This window comes from Rhopilema esculentum, chromosome 12 (assembly GCF_057945365.1).
Source record: "Rhopilema esculentum isolate cy_ngs chromosome 12, ASM5794536v1, whole genome shotgun sequence".
Taxonomy (NCBI): Eukaryota; Metazoa; Cnidaria; class Scyphozoa; order Rhizostomeae; family Rhizostomatidae; genus Rhopilema; species Rhopilema esculentum.
Window position 1 is genome coordinate 5,462 of NC_142826.1, and position 24,211 is coordinate 29,672.

General features: G+C 38.0%; 2 protein-coding genes and 1 pseudogene across 3 annotated transcripts in view; 1 reads left to right on the forward strand and 2 right to left on the reverse strand.

Moving 5' to 3' along the window:
- Positions 1–859: 859 nt before the first annotated feature.
- LOC148958664 (uncharacterized) overlaps positions 860–24,211 on the reverse strand; it is a 61,355-nt gene continuing 38,003 nt past the window's right edge. Inside the window, exons 3-4 of one of the 2 annotated variants that reach the window (XR_016144489.1) lie at positions 4,782–4,838; positions 860–4,191 (exon numbers count right to left, since the gene is read on the reverse strand). Coding sequence is in view for 1 of the 2 variants with exons in the window: in XM_089111935.1 (XP_088968061.1) it covers positions 3,901–4,191 (291 nt within the window). In the remaining variant the exon portion in view is untranslated. The remainder of the gene's footprint in view (positions 4,192–4,781; positions 4,839–24,211) is intronic. The other variant, XM_089111935.1, reaches the window with a different exon arrangement.
- LOC148958665 (uncharacterized) lies at positions 7,908–9,792 on the reverse strand. The gene is made up of 4 exons (XM_089111934.1): positions 9,326–9,792; positions 8,973–9,205; positions 8,699–8,761; positions 7,908–8,509 (listed from the first exon to the last, which is right to left on the reverse strand). The coding sequence occupies exons 1-4, from the start codon at positions 9,790–9,792 to the stop codon at positions 8,415–8,417; spliced, it is 858 nt and encodes a 285-aa protein (XP_088968060.1). The 3' UTR covers positions 7,908–8,414.
- On the forward strand, positions 10,378–12,120 carry LOC148958666 (uncharacterized; annotated as a pseudogene).

Sequence of the window (24,211 nt, forward strand, 5' to 3'; positions counted from 1 at the left end):
CTGACAACCCTGACAACCCTGACAACCCTGACAACCCTGACAACCCTGACAACCCTGACAACCCTGACAACCCTGACAACCCTGACAACCCTGACAACCCTGACAACCCTGACAACCCTGACAACCCTGACAACCCTGACAACCCTGACAACCCTGACAACCCTGACAACCCTGACAACCCTGACAACCCTGACAACCCTGACAACCCTGACAACCCTGACAACCCTGACAACCCTGACAACCCTGACAACCCTGACAACCCTGACAACCCTGACAACCCTGACAACCCTGACAACCCTGACAACCCTGACAACCCTGACAACCCTGACAACCCTGACAACCCTGACAACCCTGACAACCCTGACAACCCTGACAACCCTGACAACCCTGACAACCCTGACAACCCTGACAACCCTGACAACCCTGACAACCCTGACAACCCTGACAACCCTGACAACCCTGACAACCCTGACAACCCTGACAACCCTGACAACCCTGACAACCCTGACAACCCTGACAACCCTGACAACCCTGACAACCCTGACAACCCTGACAACCCTGACAACCCTGACAACCCTGACAAACCTGACAAACCTGACAACCCTGACAACCCTGACAACCCTGACAACCCTAGCAACCCTAGCAACCCTGACAACCCTGACAACCCTAACAACCCTAACAAACCTAACAACCCTAACAACTCCAACAACCCTAACCCTAACCCCAACCCTGACCCCAACCCTGACCCCAACCTAGTACCTGTTCCCGACCCTAACCCTATCCCTATATAAAACATCTTAAAAGGTGGGTTTTACAAATGTGAGTTCTTTGTAGGCAAAAATTCTCAAAAATATGGCACTGGCGGATAAAATCAAAATTATGAAACAACCCTTTATATAACCTAAGCAAACCTTAAAATATTGATTACGTAATAGAAAAAACATATTTACAGACCCTGATTTAATCACAGCGCAATGGTGTAATTATCATGTGAGACTGTCAATAAGTGAACCCTGTGTCGTTACACATAACCCTAACCCTAACCCCATTACCCTATAACCCCATAACTCCATAACCCCATAACCCCATTATTGAAAATAGTTTCTTTAAAGCGCAATTCTGGTCACATGCATCTAGTTACATCAAGAGAACAGGCTGGAAAACAACTGGTTAGATGATGCACCTAGATAGAAATACTCTGGTTTCAACGACCTGGTTTCAACGGGAACTAGCCTTATTGAAACTCGTTTCTTAAAAGCGCAATTCTGGTTTCATGTTTCTTGTTACATAAGGAAAACAGGCTGGAAGACAACTGGTTACATGATGCACCAAGATAGAAATACTCTGGTAAATCCGGCAGTCATTATGATGATGTCATCGTAAACGAACGTGACTTAAGTATGAAACAATAGTACTAAATGTGGAGATTAGATAAGATTACCATCCAAACAAAGTTCATTGTCCTAGCTACAGGAACAAAGAAATTACGGAGGGGGGGGGCACTTTGTGCCTCGCGAAACTTTTAAAAAAGCCTAGTCTGGATAGGGTTAAAGACTCATTGCTAACAATGAGCCTTTGCGAGGGTGGCAAATTATCCACGCGATATTCCAAACAATTGCAGTAAACTTCTACGGATTAACCATAACTGATTTCAGGCTGTATGAAAATTATTATGGGATGCTTGCGTAGCGCAATGGCTCATTGTTAGCAAAGAGTCTCTAAAAGCGCAATTCTGGTTACATGCATCTGGTTATATCAAAAGAACTGACTGGAAGACAACTACAATCTCTGCCAAAATGATTGATTGTCTGAAACCTATCTGGAATATCAAATGGTACAGTAAAATAAACATGGGGTAACATAGAGTTTTCGATAGTGCTGATTTCAAATCTGTTAAAAAAATTGCGGTTTTTAATTTCTTTCTTCAGTTTGGGGGTAGGGGGCTTTAGCCGTTGTTTCTAACAGTAGTAGATGTTGTCAATTGTTTCATTCCGTTATATTTCATTACTTAGTTACAAAAGTTAATGTTATTGCAGTAGAGGAAATGGGTAGATATGAATGCGTTGAAAGCGTGAATTGTTTTCATGGCACCTTTCCTTTGTGATGATCGATGTCCCTTAATACAACAGACCACAGCATTTTTATGACGCAAATCGGCGCCATTTGTATAGAGAGTAAGATGTTTCTTTTGAAATTTCCAAATAAGGAAACACCAATAAGAGATAAAAATAAAACCAAAACTATAATTGCCAATATATAAAAGAGAGAAAGAACAGATAGGCAGATTAGAGTCCACAAGAAATCACAGTGATATTAGGAAAAATGGTCTTCCATACGATGATTAACCAAAGGAAAAGAGCCTCTGCATACTATCTGCGAAAAAACAAGGGGCTGTCGTATCGCAAAATTGCTGATGTTTGTAAAATTTCTCCATCAAGTGTTGTTTGCATTTGTCAGGAGGGCTTGAACGGGAGGAGGAAGACAAAGAATAAAGATACAGGACGACCTCCAGTTTTGAAAGAGAGGGAAAGAGCAAAGTATTTAAGAACTTTCAAAAAGATGAGGCTGAAAATGCAAATATTAGAGTGGTGGATATAGCAAGAGAAAGCCAAGTAACGGACGTTAGATACAGAAGTTTGGTCAGAATATAGGCTGTTAAACCGGAAACCGGCTTGGATTGGCTAACGCGATTTTACTTAGCAACGTGGTAGCAACGGTTCAGAGAGCCTTATACACTCATAACAAACACATGCGGTTTGTTAGATTTATTGTTAGATCATAGATTTATAAATATTTATTGAATTTTCCGAGTAAATATGCCGAAATACTGTTCAGCTTACGGATGCTTTTCTTCTTCTGCCAACAACCAAGAAATATCGTTTTTTCACTACCCAAAAGATTCAAATCTTGCAAAGGCCTGGATTTGTCGGATAAGAAGAGAAAGCTTCACGCCAACATCATCGTCGTATGTTCGAAACACTTTATCGACTCAGATTTCTCTTTGTCAAAGACTGACACGCCAACTATTTTCAAGAAAAAAAAGTTAAACAAAAATGCGATTCCCAGCATTAACCTTCGTAGCAGAGAAGTCGATGAGCGTATCGAAAAGCGCTCAGGCCGAGCCTTATCTGCAAAAAGAAATGTACCAGTCGCAGTCCCTATTTGCGATTCCATAAATGAAGACCAAGCAGTTGCCATTGATGATCAGCCTCAGGCAGGGTTTGAAGGAGCAAGTAATCAGCAAGGGCCATCTGACAGGCACTCCACAACAAGCACATATGAGATACAGCAATTGAATAATGAGGTCAAGAGGCTGCACGCTGAGAAGAAGACATTAGAAAGAAGGTGCTTTACTTACCAGAGTTTAAGAGTGGACGAAGTAAAACGCTATACTGGGATTGAAAAACCCATCTTTGATGTATTGGTAAAAGTCGTTGAAAGGTTTGCACCATTTACATACTGGTTCTGAAAACCGGTGACATCAATTTGTTTGGAAGTCCAGCTTCTCATTTTACTGATGGGACTAAAACTCGACTTGCCCTACTTTGACATTGCTAAAAGATAATCTGTCAGCCAGTCAACTATTCAAATTATAACAATGACCTTTATATAAACACTGCACAAAATATTCTCTGGAATGATGAACACTTTGCCTTCTCAAGAAAAAAACAAGTGCAGTTTGTCTGAATCATTTGGAGACATTTCTAATTGCAGAGTTATCATTGACTGCACAGAATTTAGAATAGCTACTCCAAGAAGTGACCTCCAAGCAGCAGTTACAACATACAGCAATTACAAGCACAATGTTACAGCTAAATTCTTAATTGGTGTTGCTCCAAATAGGGCATAGTGGGCAGGATGCTCCAAATAGATCGCTGACACAGCCATGTGGCTGCAAAGCTAGTTTCCACGAGGGCGTTCGCATTTCCCTTCAGATATGCCCCCATCACCGTCAACAGTCAATGTTACAGCATACGATCTGTCTTTCATAGATGATCGAACTTTAGCGTGAATTTGGTGTTCAATGATTCGTAATTCAAGTACAAAGTCGGCTTTGAACTTCAATTCACCTTTATTAATACAGTTGAGATCGTCTTTAAAAAACTGTGTCATTCCTCCAAGCGTGACAATTTCGTTTGCCATGACGAGTCGTCCGGGCCTAAGTAGTTGCCCAATCCTCCGATAATAAGCCTGGAGGTGCAAGGAAAAACAAAAATTTATGTAGAAACAATAGTAATGGAAGTCCGATATGTATATATTTACACAAGATCGCTGAAAACTTACAAGAAGATTGCGACATAACTGATGGAGGGCGTTGAATATGCAGAAAACCGTATTTTTCCAGTGAGTTGAACTTAAACAGAACCGTTGCTACCACGTCCCTAAGCGAAATCGCGTCAGCCAATCAATGTTGGTTTCCGGTTTAACAACGTATTGAATAAAGCTGGATACAGATGCTTACGACCCAGACGTAAAGGAGTTCTTTCAAATGCAGATAGAAGACACAGAGTTCGTTATGCAAGGGAGGCATTTAAAAAGTTCAACGAGAATTTTTGGACAGACGACGTCCTGATTTACTTAGATGCTGTTTCATTTATAACATACAAACATGAAACATGCATACATACATACATATGTATTTTATGTTTGTAACATACATTTGTGTTTTATGTTTCATATAAACAGAACCCTTACAGAGATGCATTAACGCCGAGTGGAAAAGTTTCGAGAAAAACAAATGAGGGTCTCAAATACGACCACGAAAGGAAGTAAAAGCCTACCAGGTCAAAGATGTCATGTTATTGTGGGCGTTGCATTCTCATCAGGCGTCATAATTGCTGAAAAATATGACAAAATGAATGGACCTTGGATTGCAAAATTTGCTGAAACAACATTACAACAGGCACTGTTAGAGTGTGCTGTTTTAAAAAATAAAGAGAAACTGCTTTTTGTAATGGATAATGACCCTAGCCAAAGAGCCAAAGTAGCCAAAGATGCCCTACAAGAAATTGGAGCTGAGCTTGTCAAGATACCACCACAGAATAGAAATAAGGCAGAAGGGACAGTCGCGTCGGCACCTTTGTTGTTTAGTGGGCACGGATTCCTGACATTCTCCACCTCTAAACTCGTTTTCAATTTCGCGGTTCCGAGGTAACGTTCAGAATGGCGACCAAAGAAAACAGCGCGCGTAGAAGCTTCGGGTTTTTAAAGTTTGAAATTGAGTTGGTAAATGGCATGGGATCATTCAGAAAGCACGAGGTATGTCATTTGTGATTAAATTTCGATGATTTTTTAAATTTTAGCGAATTCTAGCTTAATTGTGTTATACAATTCATGCTCCGTCCGATGCGATGAAATATAACGATATCACCAAGAAAGGAACAACACAAACAACGATGAGCATAAAATATGAAGAAGGACGATGACCCTTGAAGCGAAAGTTTATTTAGCTTTGCAAAAATTATTGAATTTTAGACAAAAATTTCAGTCCACGCACGCTTTATTCTAAAATTGATGAGCTATCATCTAGCTGAAGTGGAGGGCCAATATGATATGGTTAGCATTAGTCATTAACAAACATGGTATCTTGTTCTTAAAAGAAAGGGCCCTTTCTTTGGCTCAGCCCCTGGTGAATGAAGGCAAGAAATTTCCCAGTTTCGCCCAATGTCAGGGCTCATCAGTACAGCTAGAACAAACACTAGTAACATTTATGATTTCATAATGTCGTCAGTGTGTCAGCTGTAGACCGGAAAACTGTTGTTAGTGAATTTTTTAAATCTTTTAATTGGTACAAGATAATAAAAGGTTTTATTTAAAGTTAAAGGAAACAATTTAAAAAGCAAATGGGTCATGGATGATTTTCTTCACCGTTACCCTGGCTTGGGAGGCTAAAGAGGTAGTTTGCACTTGCCCACAGTACAACCCCAAGGCTAGCAGAGGGAAGGAGGCACCTCAGGTCTCCTTTGTTAGATTCATTGACCTAACCTGCATACCCAAAAGATAACTGATAAAAGAAAATATAATATGGCATAGGATAATGGTGTTAAGAATTCAAATAATGTAAGGCTTTGTGAACATGCAAAGAAGTTCTGATCTACAGATGGACTATTTTTAAATATTTTCTATTCTTTCTTCTTGATGACTTTAACTCTCTGTTTGCAAATTTTAAGCAATAATATATACGCATTCTAATAAATAACATAAGAAGATATTTTTTTGCAAATGAAGCACATGGTTGTTGAAGAGTGACTCTATCCAGGATGTCAAGAAGCTCATTTCCAACTCCTTTTGTTTTCTTTAGGCTGGAAAAGTAGCCTACAAATTGATCTTCTAATTCAACAACGTACTGGAGCATACTTTCAGAGGGCACTATCAGTCCTCCATGAGTAGAGGAATTTGCTTCATAAGATTTAAAGTGCAGAAAAGTATGTCTGATGTTGTTAGTGGTATCATTCACCACAGCCTTTTCACAGGTATCACATTTATGTTTATCAAATGTTTTCCTCAGTAAGTAGCCTGCCACATAGGCGATAGCATTTTCACTTATAATATGGCTCTGAATATTATCTGTCCTGTAGTCTGGTGATATTAATTGCAATGCATTAGACTGCAAGTGGATATCATTGCGTGCAATTTCATTAAGGACAGATAAGTTTGTTAGAGGCTCATCTTTGTCTTCCTCACAATTGCCACTGGCAACATGTAGCAAATTTGAGTGAAAAAGCTTTCTGTAAGCCCTCTTGAACTGGACAGGGGTAGGATTATCATTGTTACCACCTTGCTGTCTTATAGAGCCAAAGAAGTTTTCAAGAGGATCTTGATTTAGTTGCCTGGTAACTAAAAAAGATGCAATACCTTCATGGTATAATTTTTCCCACAGGGACAAAATAGCCTTTAAAGAGACTTTCCAACCTGTCAAACACTTCAAATTGTCTGTTCGATCTTCACCTGTGGCTCTGTTAAAAAATTTTAAGGATGAGAAGAACCTTATTCCTTTTTTTAGCTCTGACAGATGTGGAGAGGTAGGAGAGAAAGGCCTGCGACAAAACTTTGGATCCCGGAAACTAAGTGAATTACAGCAATCAAAGATGGTATCCATTTGAGAAACAAATTGTGCAGTGCCAAGAGCTGTGTCTGGAAGACCATTTAATGCCACATAAGTGGAAATACCTGCAGCCACAGAGTGGCTAAAAACTTGAGATGCAAGTTTAACTTTCATCTTCAAAAACCCATTTAGGTTTAAATGCCTGTCAGTCAGTTTAGGAGCAACCCTGATTGGTAGCTTCTGGTCTTTCTCAAAGAAGGATTTTATGTCATTCCAGCTTGCAACTTTCCCATCAAATCCAACATCATATTTCATCAAGTTGTTCCTGACAGATTTCAGAAGGTGGGGAGGATCAAATATTGTAAAATACTTCTTTCCTTGCATATAAAAGAAAGGACGATCTTCAGTGACACCAAGTGTCTTAAACAATTTTAAAAAATTAGAACCCTGATCAGACACAACAGAAACAACATCTAAACCCAATGACTCCAAATTATTTAGAGCTTCAGCAAGGATTTTTTTCAACTGGCTACTTCCACTTGATTCGTTTACAAGAAAATATGCAATTGGCTGCTTCCAGTTGAAAAGGACACCTCTGACCATTAGAACAAGTGCAGAAGTGGCAGGAAGACCTGAACTTTCTCCACTGCCATAATCTTCCAAACCTACAATGTGGTCATTAGATATGTCATAGAAAAGATGGCTCTTTAGAGACATTTCATCCATCATAAGAGAACATATCTTTGCACTTTCAGGGATTGAAGCTATCCTTTCCTTTACCACATAAAGAGATTTCTCTGAGAAACCAGCTTCAGATGCAAATCTAGAGACCATTCGAGTGAGAGTTCTTTTGGTAGGTAAATGGAACAATTTAGCAAGAAATCTATATGATTTCCCGCTGATGTGGTACAAATTGAGTGCCCATGCTTTAAAAGCATCATCATATCTACAACCTTTTGGTTTCTGAGAGGACAATTTGATTTGGCATTTAAGAAAATTATGAAGTTCAGGAGAAATAACTCCATCTAGTAATTCCAAGGCCTTCATTGCACGCTTCTTGTTTTTCTTAAGGGGGGAGGATGAACAGAGATTCTTTCCAAATGACAATTTCTTTGATAAAAGGGCTATTTTGTTGCGTTTTTTCTTCAAAAGGGATCTGAGTTTTCTTTTCCTTGGGGTGTTGATAGTAAATTGAGCAGGGGTTTGGGAAAACTGACAATATTTGTTATTTTCTCCATTTGTTGATGAAGGTGACTCATCTTTCCCTAAAAAATACAATGATTCAACAGAGATGTCAGTAGTCAGCAACAATCATATTAGGCCATTTTTAATTAAAATGTCTGCAAATAAAATATTTGATAATTAAGATTTATGAAAAGCAGCTTCTTAAAAAAATATAATTGTACTTGCTTTGATCAGCAGCCTCTATAGGTGTGCTATCCTCTTCAATTTCATCAGGGTTACCTAACAAAATGCAGAGTATACATTTGCAATCTATCAATCATTTCATATTTGAAAAAATAACAGTAAAGTTACAAAATGCGAAAAAACGGAATTACATTCAATACTTCAAAAAGTGCAAACAATAAGATACCAAAATTTATGATGTAGATTTTTGTTGCAGAAGTTGATTAAGAAAATGTCAACACTTACATTTATCAAATCTATCACCAGTTCCATAGTTATCCAGGTCCAATTTTTGTTTTTTTGAAATACCTAAAAACACAATAAAATGCTTGTATAGGTAAAACAACCCTTTTCGGTCAGGAACTCTATTTTTTTGCAAAATAGCTATAGTGTTGAGACAATAGGCTAGCAAAGACCATAAAAAAGGAAAAAATACAAACAAATTTTAGAAGTAATTGAACTAAACTTACAAGCTCATCTTACGTGTTTTACAACATATGAGGAATATTGGTATGTTTACCTGGTTGTCTTGGCTTTGGGGGGGCTCTTTTACTTCCAACTATTGGCGGGGGATTTGGGACATCAAAAAGGGTGGGGATTGCATTTTTTGATAATCGGGACCTTGCGTTAACGAATTTTGGCAAAAATTCCGTTTCAAAATGTTTGGAACAAACGTAGCAATTTTTGTTCAAGTAGGCGGTTGACTTGTTAAGCAGATCCTGTCGCCTGCTATTTTGTACCCATTTTCTGCATCTATAAAGTAAAATAGATCTTTTAATCAATAAATATGAATTAATTTCTTTAAAAAGTTCGAGTGTTTTACGTTGAAACAAGAAGATCCTGTTGAAGCGAATTAAATTTAGGCCTACTCACCGGCTTTCGTCCGATGGGAAACGGTAGAACTGAAGATTGGGGCATGACTTTCTGTTGTTATTGCAGTTAACAGCAGCGCAGTAAGCACCAGTCCCACTACGTTTAACATCCTTCACAAGTTTCGTCTTAGAGGCCAGCATTTTAAGCGATCGCGAAGTTCCAGAAGAAGGAGAGTTTACTACTTGCGTGAATATTTTCCGGGAATGTTCCACCTCTAACCTCGTTTTCAATAACGCATGCGCGAGAAAATCCATGACCGCCGCGAAAGCCCGGAGTGACCCTTCTGCCTTATTTCTATTCTGTGATACCACGAAGATCACCAGATCGAACCCAATAGAAAATTTTTTCCACAACGTAAAAAGGACAATGTTGAGAGAAGCATTACAGGAAAGGATAGAGAAGGAGGATTTCACAGCTTTTAAGGAAAGGGTGTTACGGACACTAGCCAATTGCAGTGGTTCACTCATTGACGGGACTATCAAAACTATGCATAAACGTCTAAAAACGTTAACTAAAAATGGAGGATACAGAACAAAATACTAAAATAATGTAAATTTGTATATATGTTTATAAACAGCTGAGTAAAAAATGACATGGCTACAAATGCACACGTAAATCAGAAACAAGTAGAATTTTTTACAGCGTATTGCACCTTCGCACCTACAGACATCAGCAAGGTAGAGAAAGTGTTTTGTGATTCATTCAGATTTCATGCTTATCTCTGCTTTTGTGTGGAATCTTAAAATTTATCATAGTAGAAGATTGGCATCTCAATATATTACAATACTCAAAATCATTAGACCTTACACGAAATTGAATACACCAATTCATTTTGAAATCGAGGTCGCCGGCCTCGATCGCGCGAACAAGTTCTGGGTGAAGATTTATTTGAAGTTTGTTTACTCGCTATTTATCCTAGTTGATTCATTCTGTCGTCTTTAGAACAGCATTTTTAAAAGCTTAAACAGGTACAAAGCGCCGGAATTTGGCGAAGCTAGCGATTTAAAAGTTCAACAACAAACTGAGCAGGTGAAGTGCTTTTGGAGGCCAACATGGATATGATATCCCAAATGAAAGTGGAAAAGCTGAAAAGCTTCCTGCGTGCAAGAGGGCTCAGAGTCACTGGCCGAAAACAAGACTTTATAGCAAGAGTGTTTGGTGCATGTGAAAATGATGTGCCTGTTCTCAAAACTGCAGAAGAAGTACAAAAGGAAATTGTGACTGAATACAATGCAAAACTATCCTTTGCTGACCAATGTATTCGGGATCCTTTTCAAATCGCTGAGGGATGGCTGACGGAAAATGAAGGTCTTAAGTTTTGGCCAACAACTTTGTATCCGGATATTTCTAATTTTTTGTCGTTTAATCCGTCGGAGCTGAAAAGTCAAGGCCTTAATGATTACAAGACGTCTAGAGGTTACAGTTACTACACAACAGGATGGATGAAGCCACTGTTATACCACCCAATATCCTCTTCAAGCAAATACTGCCTGATAAAGTCAACATGTAGGCCATCACAAAAGATCTCAGATGTCCCACATAAACTCTGGATTTGTTTACAGAAAGATAGTGGCCAAATACAATGTAGCCACTGCACATGCACATGGCTGGACTATCGCAAGTCTGCAACCATGTTACCGCAGCTTTGTTCAGAATTGAAGCAGCTGTAAGAATGGGGTTGAATAACCCTTCTTGTACATCCAAGCCTAATGTATGGCTACCAAATAGTAAAGAAGTGCAGCCTTTGAAACTCAAGGATATCAAATTGAAAAGGGCTGACTTTGGGACTCGTGGGAAAAAAAATCAGAACTAAATTGTTCACCAAGAAAAGGTTTTATGCATTGGGTGAAAAAGAATCAAATCTCACCTTGGATGAGAATACAAATGCATTATCAACAGTGTGTAACATAAGTCAATCAATGTTATTCTCTGCTGTAAACAGGGTTGAACAGAATACCACTGCACATGCAATTATAGAGGGAGAATTAAACACCTTAGATAAATTTTTATTAGAATCAGAATCCAGTGAAGAATTTTTAATGAAAATGGAATACTTTCCATCAAATCGTACACGAATTGAAATTGCAACAAGAGGGCAGAGTGACAACCCATTATGGTTTTCAGTCCGAAAACATGTTATCAGCCCTTCAAAGGCACATAGTGTCAAAACAAAAATGCAAACACAAAGAAAGTCATGTAATAAAGATAAAGATTCAATCAATTTTCAGGCAGTTTTTAAAAGTATATCTGGTATTATCTAAGTATATCTATAAAGTATATCTAAGCATGTAAATCCGGAATTGCCTGCACTAAAATATGGACGTGCAATGGAAACTGAGGCTGTAAACACATTTATTGCTGAATATCAAAAAACCAACAAATGTGTTACAGTTCATGAATGCGGCATTTTTTTATGCAAAGATGTTCCTTTTGTTGGTGGCAGCCCAGACAGAATAATTGATTGCTTGTGTTGTGGAAAATCTTGCTTAGAGGTCAAGTGCCTATATTCTTTCAGAGACAAATCACCTTTGGATGCTGATGTTACATTGCCATACTTGAATAAAGATGCTAATATAACAGGTCTCAAACCCAGTCACAAGTATTACACACAGTGCCATGTTCAGATGGCTGCTTCTGAAATCCATACATGCCACTTTTATGTTTGGACCCCCAATGGTGTTTTTACCCAAATATTAAGCTTTGACAAAGATCTTTGGATGGGACTGAAGGAAGATTTTTCAGAACTTTATTTTAAGTTTTATGTTTCTTCATTATTTAAAGAGCTAGCATTGTAATATATTCACCCTCCTTGAAATAAGGCACACTCCTTGGAGCTGTAGTAGTAGCACAAAATCAGGCACATAGCTAGGGGTGCAGGTTCATATTTGAAAATCAACTGGGACTTTATTTTGAAGATTTATTTTCATACAATATGCTCAAAGTTTTTGCCATTGTAACCTCAAAAATAATAACAAAAAATTCATTACTTTACATATACCTTTTTACGGATTAATGGTTGCTGTATGTTGCAAATAGCTGCACAAACTCTAATAATATCATCAGCCAATGGTAATATTTTTATGGGAAAAACATTTTTCAAAATTCGAAATGTTTATAATCTGTTGATGGCACGTTCCACAGAACTCGTAAATTTGCCACCTCTTTGGTTTTGTCGCATTCTGCTGATGTCATCTGTGACTTCACTCGGGCACCAGGTGGGACATTCAAGGAACAATAATGGTGCAACAAATCTTCTCTAATTTGAAAGCCCCTATCTGCCATAACTTCATCACCATATTCAAGTAAATTATAAAAACAACTGTTTTGGCAAATGTATTGGTCAGTTGTCCTTCCTCCATGACAATCTGAAAGAAACATTATATAGCCTGCTGGCGACACAGCTATTAAAAATTTGAATGTGTTGTGCTTTTTGTACTCTGACCAAGTGCACGCTTGAACATCTTAGGATTTTGGTCTTTCAATGTAGACTTCAGAACAATCAATTACACATCTGGTGTTTTTATTCTTCTTCTTAAATATGTTAGGTAAATTTTCAAGAATGATGTCTTTGGTAACCAAACTATGAGTGCATTTCCCAGAACCTTGCTTAAAAATTTAATCCAAGTGGAAAATATAATGGAGAATGTTCCTTCTGAAATATGAAATCTGTCTGCCAGATCTTGATTTAATACACCAAGTCTCAATCTTACAAGAACTAATAGCAGCTGGTCTTTGCCACACAATTTGTTTTCCCTTTGCTTGACTATTTTTTGTCTTTTTGTGGACAAAACTCTTCCTCTCAAATAATAAATTTTCGGAAGTGATGGCTTTAAAAGTGAAAACAATATATTGAAAATGGCCACAGTTTGGATTGCAGTGTAGAAACGCATTTTCTTGCCAGAGTTTATGATTACAGCAGAAAGTGGTTTCTCTGACTTTTTCAATGAAAGTGAATCAATTTTTCTGCTCAACTTTTTAATACTGCATTCCAGCTGCTCTTTTTCTTTATTTAATTTCGATATTTCATCTGCCATTGAGGTCAAAACTTTGTTTTTATCTTGGCAAGAGTAACATGGTGCAGAAGTTTCATCTTGGCAATAAATATGATCATTACAGGCAGCTGCAAAATCCGATGAGCCTTCAATTCCTTGGACACTTTGAGAACTTGTTTATGTTTCTGAGGAAAGACTTTCTCTTAAAAGCTTGCGTCTAGGTATTTTGGGGGGCTTGTTATAACCAAGATTTATGGTTGGTAAAGGATTTTCCTTTTTGGGTTTTCCATCCACAAAATGGTTCAAACAAATCATGTCACTTTGTCCAGGTCTCCAATTCGCCCTCCTTTTTGTTGTGCGGTTGACCAACCTTATCCATTCCATTCTTCTTTCAAAGGTTTTTATGTACACTTGGAAACCAGTGCAATGTAAATGGTGCTTTACACGGGCAATCCTTCTTGGTTTGTCCATGATGTGTAACGACTGTTCGTACAGCCTACAACTGAACAGTTTCCGTTCACCATGACGGAGTTTTGTACTTTTTAAAGCTTTTAAAAAACTGTTCCAAATGAGCCAGGATAAAAAGCGAGTAAGTATACAAAAAGTAATATACCAACGCCAAACTTCACTATCGCCGTAAAACTCTTTCACCCGGTACCTTGTTTGCGTGATCGAGGCAGACGAACTCGATTATAAAATGAATAGGTGTCATGAAAACTATTGGTATTCAAATGTCGTAGGGCCATCTCGTAGTCCGAAAATGTCTTCCCTACGGTTAACAGTCACGGTTAACGATTTTTAAAATGCCTGCAAAAGTTGTGTTAACGAGAAAAAACAATCCAGATTTTGCCAAGACGTGTGCAATGTATGTTTCAAATGCTCTAGAAACTTTAACTTGAATTTCAAACATGCTAAAGGAGAAAATTGAGAAATAGTCCACGGTCTACACTTTTCTTGAAAATTGAATTTGATATGATCTAAGACTATTCCATTTTCAAGTTTTACCCCTGAGTCTTCGCAAATCTTTTCATTTTTAGGCAATAAATTCAGGCCAAAAGTAGATTTTTGGGTAGATTAAATTAGAAGACACCTTGTTGAGGAGATTTCTGGCGAAAAAGTCTCTTGAATAACGAATGAGATGAAAAAACAGCCACGGTTAACACTACAGTCAACAATCGTGCCACGTTTCGCAACAACAGGGAAGTTTTGCGAAGCCTTGCCCCTGCCAAGGATGCCTTTTGTATCAAATAATGCCTATTGTGATTAACAATTGCTGATGATGCCTAATGTCACAAGATCATTTTGGCAAAACAACGACCACAGGCAGGAACACATTTCTGCATCCGTTCATCAAACTGATGTTTGAATTTGAATATTCGCCAATGAACGTTCATCATCTCTGTCTCCCTCTCATCTCATGGAGCCTGCTATAAATGAAATTGGAGCCTTTGATGTGGCAAAGACAGGAGTGTTTGGGTGAGCTCTATATCCTTGCTATACACAGTTTTTGGAGCACCTCGAGTTACATGTACTTGAGGCATTAAAGGAAAAGGTTGTAAAATCTCTAGTAACACGTTTTTACTAGAAATAAATGATCTGGTTTCAACGATCTGGTTTCGGCTGGATCCAATCTTATTGAAACTAGTTTCTTTAAAGCGCAATTCTGGTTACATGTTTCTGAGACATTAAGAGAAAAGGATGAATGAGAACTAGTTACATGATGCAATTAGAAAGAATGATATGGTTTCAAAGATCTGGTTTCAGCCGGATCTAATCTTATTGAAACTAGTTTCTTTAAAGCGCAATTCTGGTTACCTGTTTCTCAGACTTTAAGAGAAAAGACAAATAGTTACATGATGTAATTAGAAAGAAATGATCTGGTTTCAAAGATCTGGTTTCAACCAGAACTAGTCTTACTGAAACTCGTTTCTTTAAAGCGCAATTCTGGCCACATTCATCTGGTTACATTAAGAGAAAAGGCTTGAAGACAACTAGTTACATGATGCAATTAGAAAGAAATGATCTGGTTTCAACGATCTGGTTTCAGCCGGAAATAGTCTTATTGAAACTCGTTTCTTTAAAGCGCAATTCGGGTGACATGTATCTGAGATGTTAAGAGAAAAGGCTGTAAGACCACTAGTTACATAATGCAACTAAAGAGATATGATCTGGTGTCAACGATCTGGTATCAACCGGAACTAGTCTTATTGAAACTCGTTTCTTTAAAGCACGATTCGGGTGACATGTATCTGAGACGTTAAGAGAAAAGGCTGGAAAACCACTGGTTGAATGATGCAACTAGATAGAAATGATCTGGTTTCAACGATCTTGTTTCAATAGGAACTAGCCTTATTGAAACCCATTTCATAAAAGTGCAATTCTACTTACATGCATCTGGTTTCATAGGGAAAACTGGTTACATGACGCAACCAGATAGAAGTGATATGGTTTCAAAGATCTGGCCTCAGCAGTTACTAGCCCTAGTTAAACTAGTTACATAAATGCGCAATTCAGGGGCGAATTTATTTTCATTAAGGGGTATGAAGCTTTGATGCCCGACAAATCGGCGTGTCATGCTTGATGGAAGGGCGTGTCATGCCTGAACATCATTTTTAAGGCATATCGCCTAAAGGGTTGAAATCATCGGGGACCACAAGAGAAGGACACTGACAATGTTAGGTTTTCAGACTCAGGCTGTTTTCCAAAGCCAAAAAAATAATGCCTTTAGATTAACATTTGTTTCCACAAAGCAAGCAATTGTAAGACCTGTCTTTTCTATAAAAGAAAAATAGTCTTCAACTTCTAAATCTCCTAGCTATAATGAGAGCAATTTAAAAAGAGATTGAAGTATGTTCAGTGCAACAACAAAATACAGCTTGGAAATTCCGGAATTTAGAAACAGCTACGCAGACTACAATGTTTCAACCAAAAAGAGCTTGAGTTTGATTTTCAGTTTTCGGTAGTTCCGTAAGGAATTTAAACATTTTTAGACACCCAAGCACAAAGTAAGTATCTCTCAATTCACCATTGCAAAATCCTCCAAGAAGAGCTTTTTAATTGGAAATATTTTACAGGTACACCAATCATCAAAGCTCAATTTGCGTGTTTTCGTAATGATGGGTATTGTTCAGGAATATAAGTTTCTTGAAAGTTTTTTGCAATTCATATTTCGCTTACAATTCCTTGATAAATTTTCTATTATTTCCCGCTTAAACTGTTGACTTAAAACCTTCTGTTACTTTTTACAGCTATTTGAATTTTTATAGTTGTATGGCCATTTTTGGCGAATGGTGCAATACTTTCGGACCATAAATGTAAAACCTTAAGAGAATTTCGGGGCATACCTCCTTATGAATATATGGTGAAAGTTTCCTAAGAAAATGTTGCTAGATTTCTATCAACAACGTATTCTGAGATGGTATATCCTTCATGCTTTGATATATTATGCTTCAAAAATTGTCAGTGTTCCATGGGCTCCGATGCAGGATGGAAGGGAGGCGGGTCAGATTTAGTAATCATAACAAAAGATTTTGAAAAAAAATGTTTGTTTTGCAAAAAAAGTGTTAGGGGGTATGCCCTGTGTTCATTTCCTTCTTGCATACACACTTGTATTGTAGTATTTTTGGAAAAGTTCGCTACCTGCCCCCCACAGTCAATGTTGATATGCTCGTTTCTGCTTTTTTCAATTGCTGTTATTGTATTGTATTGTATTGTATTGTATTGTATTGCAGATTATTTAATGTTAGTTTTTACAATAGTGAATATACACTAATTAAGACTAACATGAAGCAATTTCAAGGATTGCATAAGATCATTTACTGCCAAATGAGCATGCGCACTTGTTTTCAAAGAACCAAGTTTTGATCAAATTCTTAAATTGTCTAGTATTTTGTACTGTCTTTATTGATTCCAGAAGTGAATTCCAGATTTTAGGCCCTTGAAAACTTAATGATCTGATACCATTATTTGTAGTTCTGACATTTGGAATGCCAGGAGGATTTTTGAGTCGAAGGTTATGACCTGTTGTTTTGGGTACAAAATAGTCTTCCATGAAAAGAGGATTAAGGTTGTTAAGTGTTTTATAAACTTTGAGCGCAAAAATTCTAATTGATTAGACATGCATGGTTTTTTTTTGAGTTAGCAAGTAAATCTTTGTAGGAAGGTGAATCGTCCGAACAGGCTAGTGTTAATGCTGTTATGTTTCCTTAAAACATGGCCTAGCAAAACGAGACATGAAAAACAAACGTATCTGCTTTTCAGAACACTCAACTTCGAAGAAATCACAAACTGTCGTAAACAACTATGCACGAGCATAAAGTCCCCTTGGGGTTACTCTATTTAAACGGTTAACAATAACACAATCATCACATCTCCCCTCTTAATTTTGTCCACCCAAAATGTCATAGTTCAGTCTTTCCGGTTGTCTCCTTACACGAACTGAGCTATGTTGTTTCGGTAGATTTTCCACCTCAGCATTTGTCTCTAGAGCATTAGTTTTGTGGTCATTCGATCGATTTTACAAAGAAAACGGTAGATCATCTTCATTACAATCAACTGACTGATCTCTTGCTTCCACTCGAGATTTCAGTTGCTTGGAAAGTCTTCGTCAAATCAAGCCATCACGAACAAAAACTCGATAAGACACTGGGCTTGTTTTGCGAAGTACCTTGGCACGAACGTATTTCGGTCCTCTTCTTTTGTAATTTTGTGCCCATACGTGGTCTCCTACTTCAAATTCTCTCATCTTCGCTGTACGATCGTGATAAGCTTTCTGCTTCTCTTGTGACTTTTGAACTCTTTCCTTGATAACAGCAGAATTTTCTCTATTGACATTTCTTTTTACTCCAGGATGAATTAAATCTAAACGAGTACGTAACTTTCTTCCCATCAACAATTTCCTTGGAGAGACATTAGTTGTTGCCATTTTCGTAACTCGATATGTAAGCAAGAAATTATCAACATTGTTATCCATATTCTTGCTATTCTTTGCCATCTTGTTCATGGACTTCTTGAAGGTTTGAATAAATCTCTCAGTCAGATCATTTGCTTGGAGGTGATGTTGTGTAACGTAGCAGTTATTGATTCCCCTGAAATTGCAAAGTTCTTTGAATTCCTCTGATGTGAATTGTGGTCCATTATCAGAAACAAGTTGCTCAGGTAATCCTTGAACAGCAAATAAAGCCACAATATCGACGTGCTAAATCAATATGTAACCGTTCCCAAGGCCTGTCCGGGAACTGCCAAGGATGGAGGGGCACCTTTGGAAGATCATTTCCACCTTCTTGACATTCACAACAACTGCGAGCAACATTTTCAAACTCTGTATCCATACAAAGCCACCAAAAATTCTCCCTTGCTAACGATTTTATACGAACAATACCTGGATGAACAGCATGTAATTCCTTCAACAATCTTCCCCTCAACTCCTTAGGTACAGCAACACGAGATCCTCTAATCAAAACTCCATCACATAAGGTCAGTTCAGCCTCACGTCTACTAAAAGCAGTTACTTCAACATCTGTAAAGTTCAAGTTTTTGCTCACTTTTCTTCCCTTGCATACATCATCAATAACGCTTGACAGAATAGCATCCCTCCTTGAAGCATCCTCTACATCTTCAGCAGGGACTGGTAAAGATCCAAACACTTCGTACTCTACCAGATCCACGAACGCATGTCCAGATTAAAACTGTGTGTCAAAGCCACAAGGCAATCGAGACAGTTGGCTTTTGATGTTTGGCAGTTGGCTTTGGAACAATTTTATAAGTATACGCAGACAATATCATCGACCATCTTTGCAATCGACTTGCAATTATTGTTGGAATACCTTTCGTCGATCCAAAAATTGTTACAAGCTGCTTATGGTCGGTAACTGAAAGGGATGTTCCTCTCCACTTGGCAAAACATGAAACAACGCTGCACCAATTCCAGAACCACTTGTATCACGGCAAGTCCTAAAGGCAGGCTAGGGTCGAAATGCACTAGTACTGACATAGACATCAGATCATCTTTTAAACCATTAAAAGCAACAGATTTTTCGGCAGTCCAGCTCCATGTGATACATTTCTTCAACAATTCATTCAAAGGAGCTGCATGCTCAGATAACTGAGACAAAAATTTGGCAAAATAGACAAGCTCAGTGACATTCAACGACATACTTGCTTAATTGCAGCTATGAAGAGGCTGGCATCCACTTGATATTCCATACTTGCTTCATCGATAAACATTTTTAGTTGTCGAAAGGACGCTAATGTAGTTTTCTGCTTATTGTGGGTAAAGCATTCAAGGAAATATTCATTAAAGATTGACAACGATTGACGTTAGTTTGATTGATTGACGTTACTTTTGGAAAGTCGTATCTTACCTGGGTTTAGATAGTTCCAAAAATCTATCGGCTCTTTGTGCAGTTATTGGCTGCCAAACAAAACCGGTAATGTTTGTTGTAAGGAAAGCTAACATTTTGAAAAGCTTTAGGGGTGTTCTGGGAAGGAAAAATTTCTCGAGGGAGTTACGATGAGACAGGAAATCTGCAAAGACGTTCTCGCGAAAGCGATCAAATTTGTGCAAGAATAATCATACAAAGGGAAATGTGATGAAACACTTGTGCAGATAGGAGTAAGAATTCGCAAGGCAATGAAAAACAGGTAACCAGAAGCTCTACAACCAGATCCATACGTTGTAGTAAGAGAAATTGCCTTTAAGCTTTGGTTAGACATGCTACGGAAAGAATGATCTGGCCTACAGGTGGTATTAGTGTGGTTTAAAAGAACAAAATTTCTTTATATATTCTAATTTTGAACTTACATTTGATAAATAAATAAGAAATGGCACTAAGAGGATATACAGAGAAAAACGTTTCTTAACGGCTTGATGAGAAAAATGTTCGATCGTCAACGTTAAAAAAGCTGTAAAAATCTGCAGAAAATACTGGAATCAGCCAACATCTTTTTCACACAAATTATTTTCATCTTTTACAGGGCCCCTCACATCCTCCGCTTAAAACTACAATATCTGCAGCGCTCTAGTGATGAAATCGAAGAAAATTCCGTAACCAATGAGGACCAGGGCGTGGGAAATAACGGTGATCAGCTTGAAGCAGACGATGATGAGTGGAACTACAATTTCTTTGGGAGTTCCAGCAAAGGAGACAGTGATGAAGGATGGATGGATTCCATATCATTTTCTATACAACCAAATTGTAATTGTGGGTGACTTTTTTAACTAGCTAAAGATTTTTAGGCATACTTTCACGTGTTATTCAATTACCTTTAAAGGAAGATGACGTCATAAAATGATGATGACGTCATGAAAGAACGTTTAAAAGTAAGTATAATAGTAATTCAATACATCTTTCAAAAGCACTGAATATGTGCTATTCGAATATGGAACATATTTGACAATTATAGTTGCGAGAAAACAATTAAAAAGGTTCAAAGTGAATTTTCTCCAAGTTGATGACGTCATCAAAAAATTTGACTTACGCTCAAGATATTTTTCATTTCATCTCAGATTTGAAATCTGCTCAGTTAATAGCGCTTTATTCGATTGACGTCACGTGTTTTGACGCAATGCATGATGGGATCGAAGATAGGACAAACAACACGCCAATCGTACCTTCGGCCTATATGTTTCAGTGAACACTGGACTGCGAAATTTGTAAGCATTGATCCTTTCGGGTTACATTGACTATGGAAGATGTTATTTTGGTCCATTTTGCTGCTCTTCCTTTAAAAATTATTGACTTTGCAAAGAATAATGGCTACACTGTGATTTCTCCTTCCACTTCTAAGCTATGTGTGTGGAACACGGGGAAAAAAAGAACAAAAAGCCCAAAGGCCATTCATGAGGAGAACTATTCATCTAAGAAATTCTCCAAGAACAAGATTATTAACTTAGATCCTAGACCTGTAAATTTCAGAGGAAGGCCAGGACATAGATGAATTTGTTAAGGATCTACAGGAAATAAGCTGTAAAGAAAATAACCAGTTCATGTGGCAAATGACACTGAGAATAAATTATGAAGATTACGATTTAATAGATGAAAGTGTTGAACAATAATTATCTTTTGTTATATTGATTCGTATCTACATCCGCTTCCTGTTCCGCAAAAGCGGTTATACATCATCTGACTGTAATGAGTTTAGAGTGTCTCGCTTGCTGAAGTTGTGTTCGCTATTACTATTGAGTTTTGTTATGTTGTCAGATATACACTCGTGATTTCTTTACGCTATTTCGGCGAACCTCGACATAACTTTAAATTAACAGGTTATGGGCCCAGACACTTTTCATAAGTTTTTTCGTCTGTACATGGCTTAGATATTTGCTCCGTACATAAATAAATCAGAGGAAGTCTGTCGGAATATTTCGCTGTAATCATGGCAGCCGAAGACACTGGTTTTAAAGTTGAAAAACTGAATGGAGAGAACTATCATAGCTGGAAGTTCCAGATGAAAATGTACCTTATCGGAAAAGATTTATGGGAATTAGTTACGGGAGAAGAAACCCTGAATGCCGCAGCAAATCCTGAACAGCAAAGGAGATTTCGAAAGAGGGAAAATGTGGCCCTCGCGACAGTGTGCCTGTCTGTTGAAACAAGTTTACAAATTTATGTTCGATCTGCTAAGAATGCTAAAGAAGCTTGGGACAATCTTGAACAACATTTTGAACGAAAATCGCTATCACAAAAAATATTCTACCGCAGGAAGCTATATTCTGCACGAATGGGAAAAGGAGCGAAAATGATCGACCATATAAATTATATTAAAACACTTGCCGAGCATTTGGAAGCAGTGGATGACGAAATAGCTGAAAAAGATTTGGTTATCATTTTAATAAGCAGTCTACCTGAGGAATACAATTATTTGATCACTGCTCTAGAAACAATTGCTGAAGAGAAATTGAGTTGGAACTATGTTCGTGACAGATTAATTCACGAATATGATAAAATGCAGGGCGGAAGTGAAGGGACAGTGAGTACTCCAAAAGCTGAGGCGTGCCAAGATCCATTATTTACAAAGAAATTAACAGAACACAAGAAAATAAATAATTGCAAGAAATTTCAATGCCATTATTGCAAAAAGCCCGGACACTTTGCCAGGGATTGCTTTAAAAAGAAAGCTGATGCAAAAAATAACCCCAAGAACGTAACAGCAAGTATGGCAGAAACAAAACAAGAAAATGGCAAGGTAAATGAAGAAACAGCAACTGAGATTGCGTTAGCTGTGGGTAATACTCCATCAGATAAAGATGACTGGTGGATAGACTCGGGGGCATCACAGCACATGACCCCTGTTAAAAAGGGGATGTATGGATATACACCATTCAAGAAACCAATAGAAGTGAAGCTTGCTGATGATACTGTAATTTTTGCTTATGGAAAAGGGGAATTGCAGCTTGTTTTGTATGATGGCAAAGACAAGGTGAATGCAACCCTGAAAGATGTACTTTACGTACCAAAAATACAGAAAAACTTGCTATCTTTGCCTTCTATCACTGACAAAGATGCAGAAGTGCAGTTTAAAGGTCAACATTGCAAGATAATCATCAATGGCAATGTATACAGTATTGGCCACAAGCATGGAAAACTGTATAAATTGAATGTAGATCCTGAGCAATCATGCTGTTTTGGATCAACTGTTGCAAATGATGACAATGCACTTTGGCATTATCGCTATGGACACCTTGGTTATGACAACCTGAAGCTGCTGCACAACAAATCTATGGTAGATGGGCTGAGCTGGAAACCAAATGAGCAAACTGATAGAAAATGTGAAGGCTGTGCCTATGGGAAACAAAGTCGCCAACCATTTTCAAAGAACTGTTCACAGAAGAATACTCAGCCTTTAGAACTCATACACAGTGATGTGTGTGGTCCCATGAATGTCACTTCAGTGGGAGGTTCAAGGTATTTTGTCACCTTCATAGATGACTGTACTCACTACACTACTGTGTACATGCCAAAGAAGAAGAGTGAAGTACTGGATAAATTTGAAGAATTTTTTGAGTCATCTGAAAGACTGATTGGAAAACAAGTAAAGAAGCTTAGATCAGATAATGGAGGCGAATACATTTCAGAAGAATTTGCTGAATATTGCAAAAGTCGTGGAATACTGCACGAAGTCACGGTTCCCAACACACCACAGCAGAATGGCGTTGCTGAACGCATGAACCGAACAATCATAGAAACTGTAAGGTCAATGCTACATCATGGTAATCTTCCATTGAGTTTTTGGGCAGAGGCTGTGTCTACAGCAAATTACATCAGAAACAGAAGCCCAACATCATGTTTGAAAGAGAAAACACCACATGAGTGCTGGTATGATGAGAAACCTGATGTAAGCCATTTCAAAGTATTTGGCTGTAATGCTTTTGTCCATGTGCCAGACCAAAAAAGAAGCAAACTGGACAAAAAGTCTATGCATTGTATCTTTGTTGGTTACCCTTTTGGCTGTAAAGGATACAAGTTGTACAATCCTGAAACAAAGCAGATGATAAGAAGTCGTGATGTCATATTTCTGGAGAATTCCTTCGAACACAAACTGTTTGACAATGAAAATGGATTAACAGAACTGTTAACTACTGACAAGAAAGATTTATCGTCTGATGCTTTGCATTTCAAGGCCGTACAAGATGCCAACAAGAGTAAAGATAATGAAGAACTTGCAGAGAATCAAGAAGAAGAAAATGCTGTACCAGAAGAACTGCATCAAAGACCTCAAAGAAACAGAGTTGCTCCTGAAAGATTAGGAAGTATAACGGGTGAATGGTGGCAACATGAAGATTTGGACTGTGCAAATATTGCAGTGCAGGACAGTGAAGAGCCTAAAAGTCTACAAGAAGCATTGAACAGTAAATTCGCAACACAGTGGAAGGACGCCATTGACAGTGAATATGAAT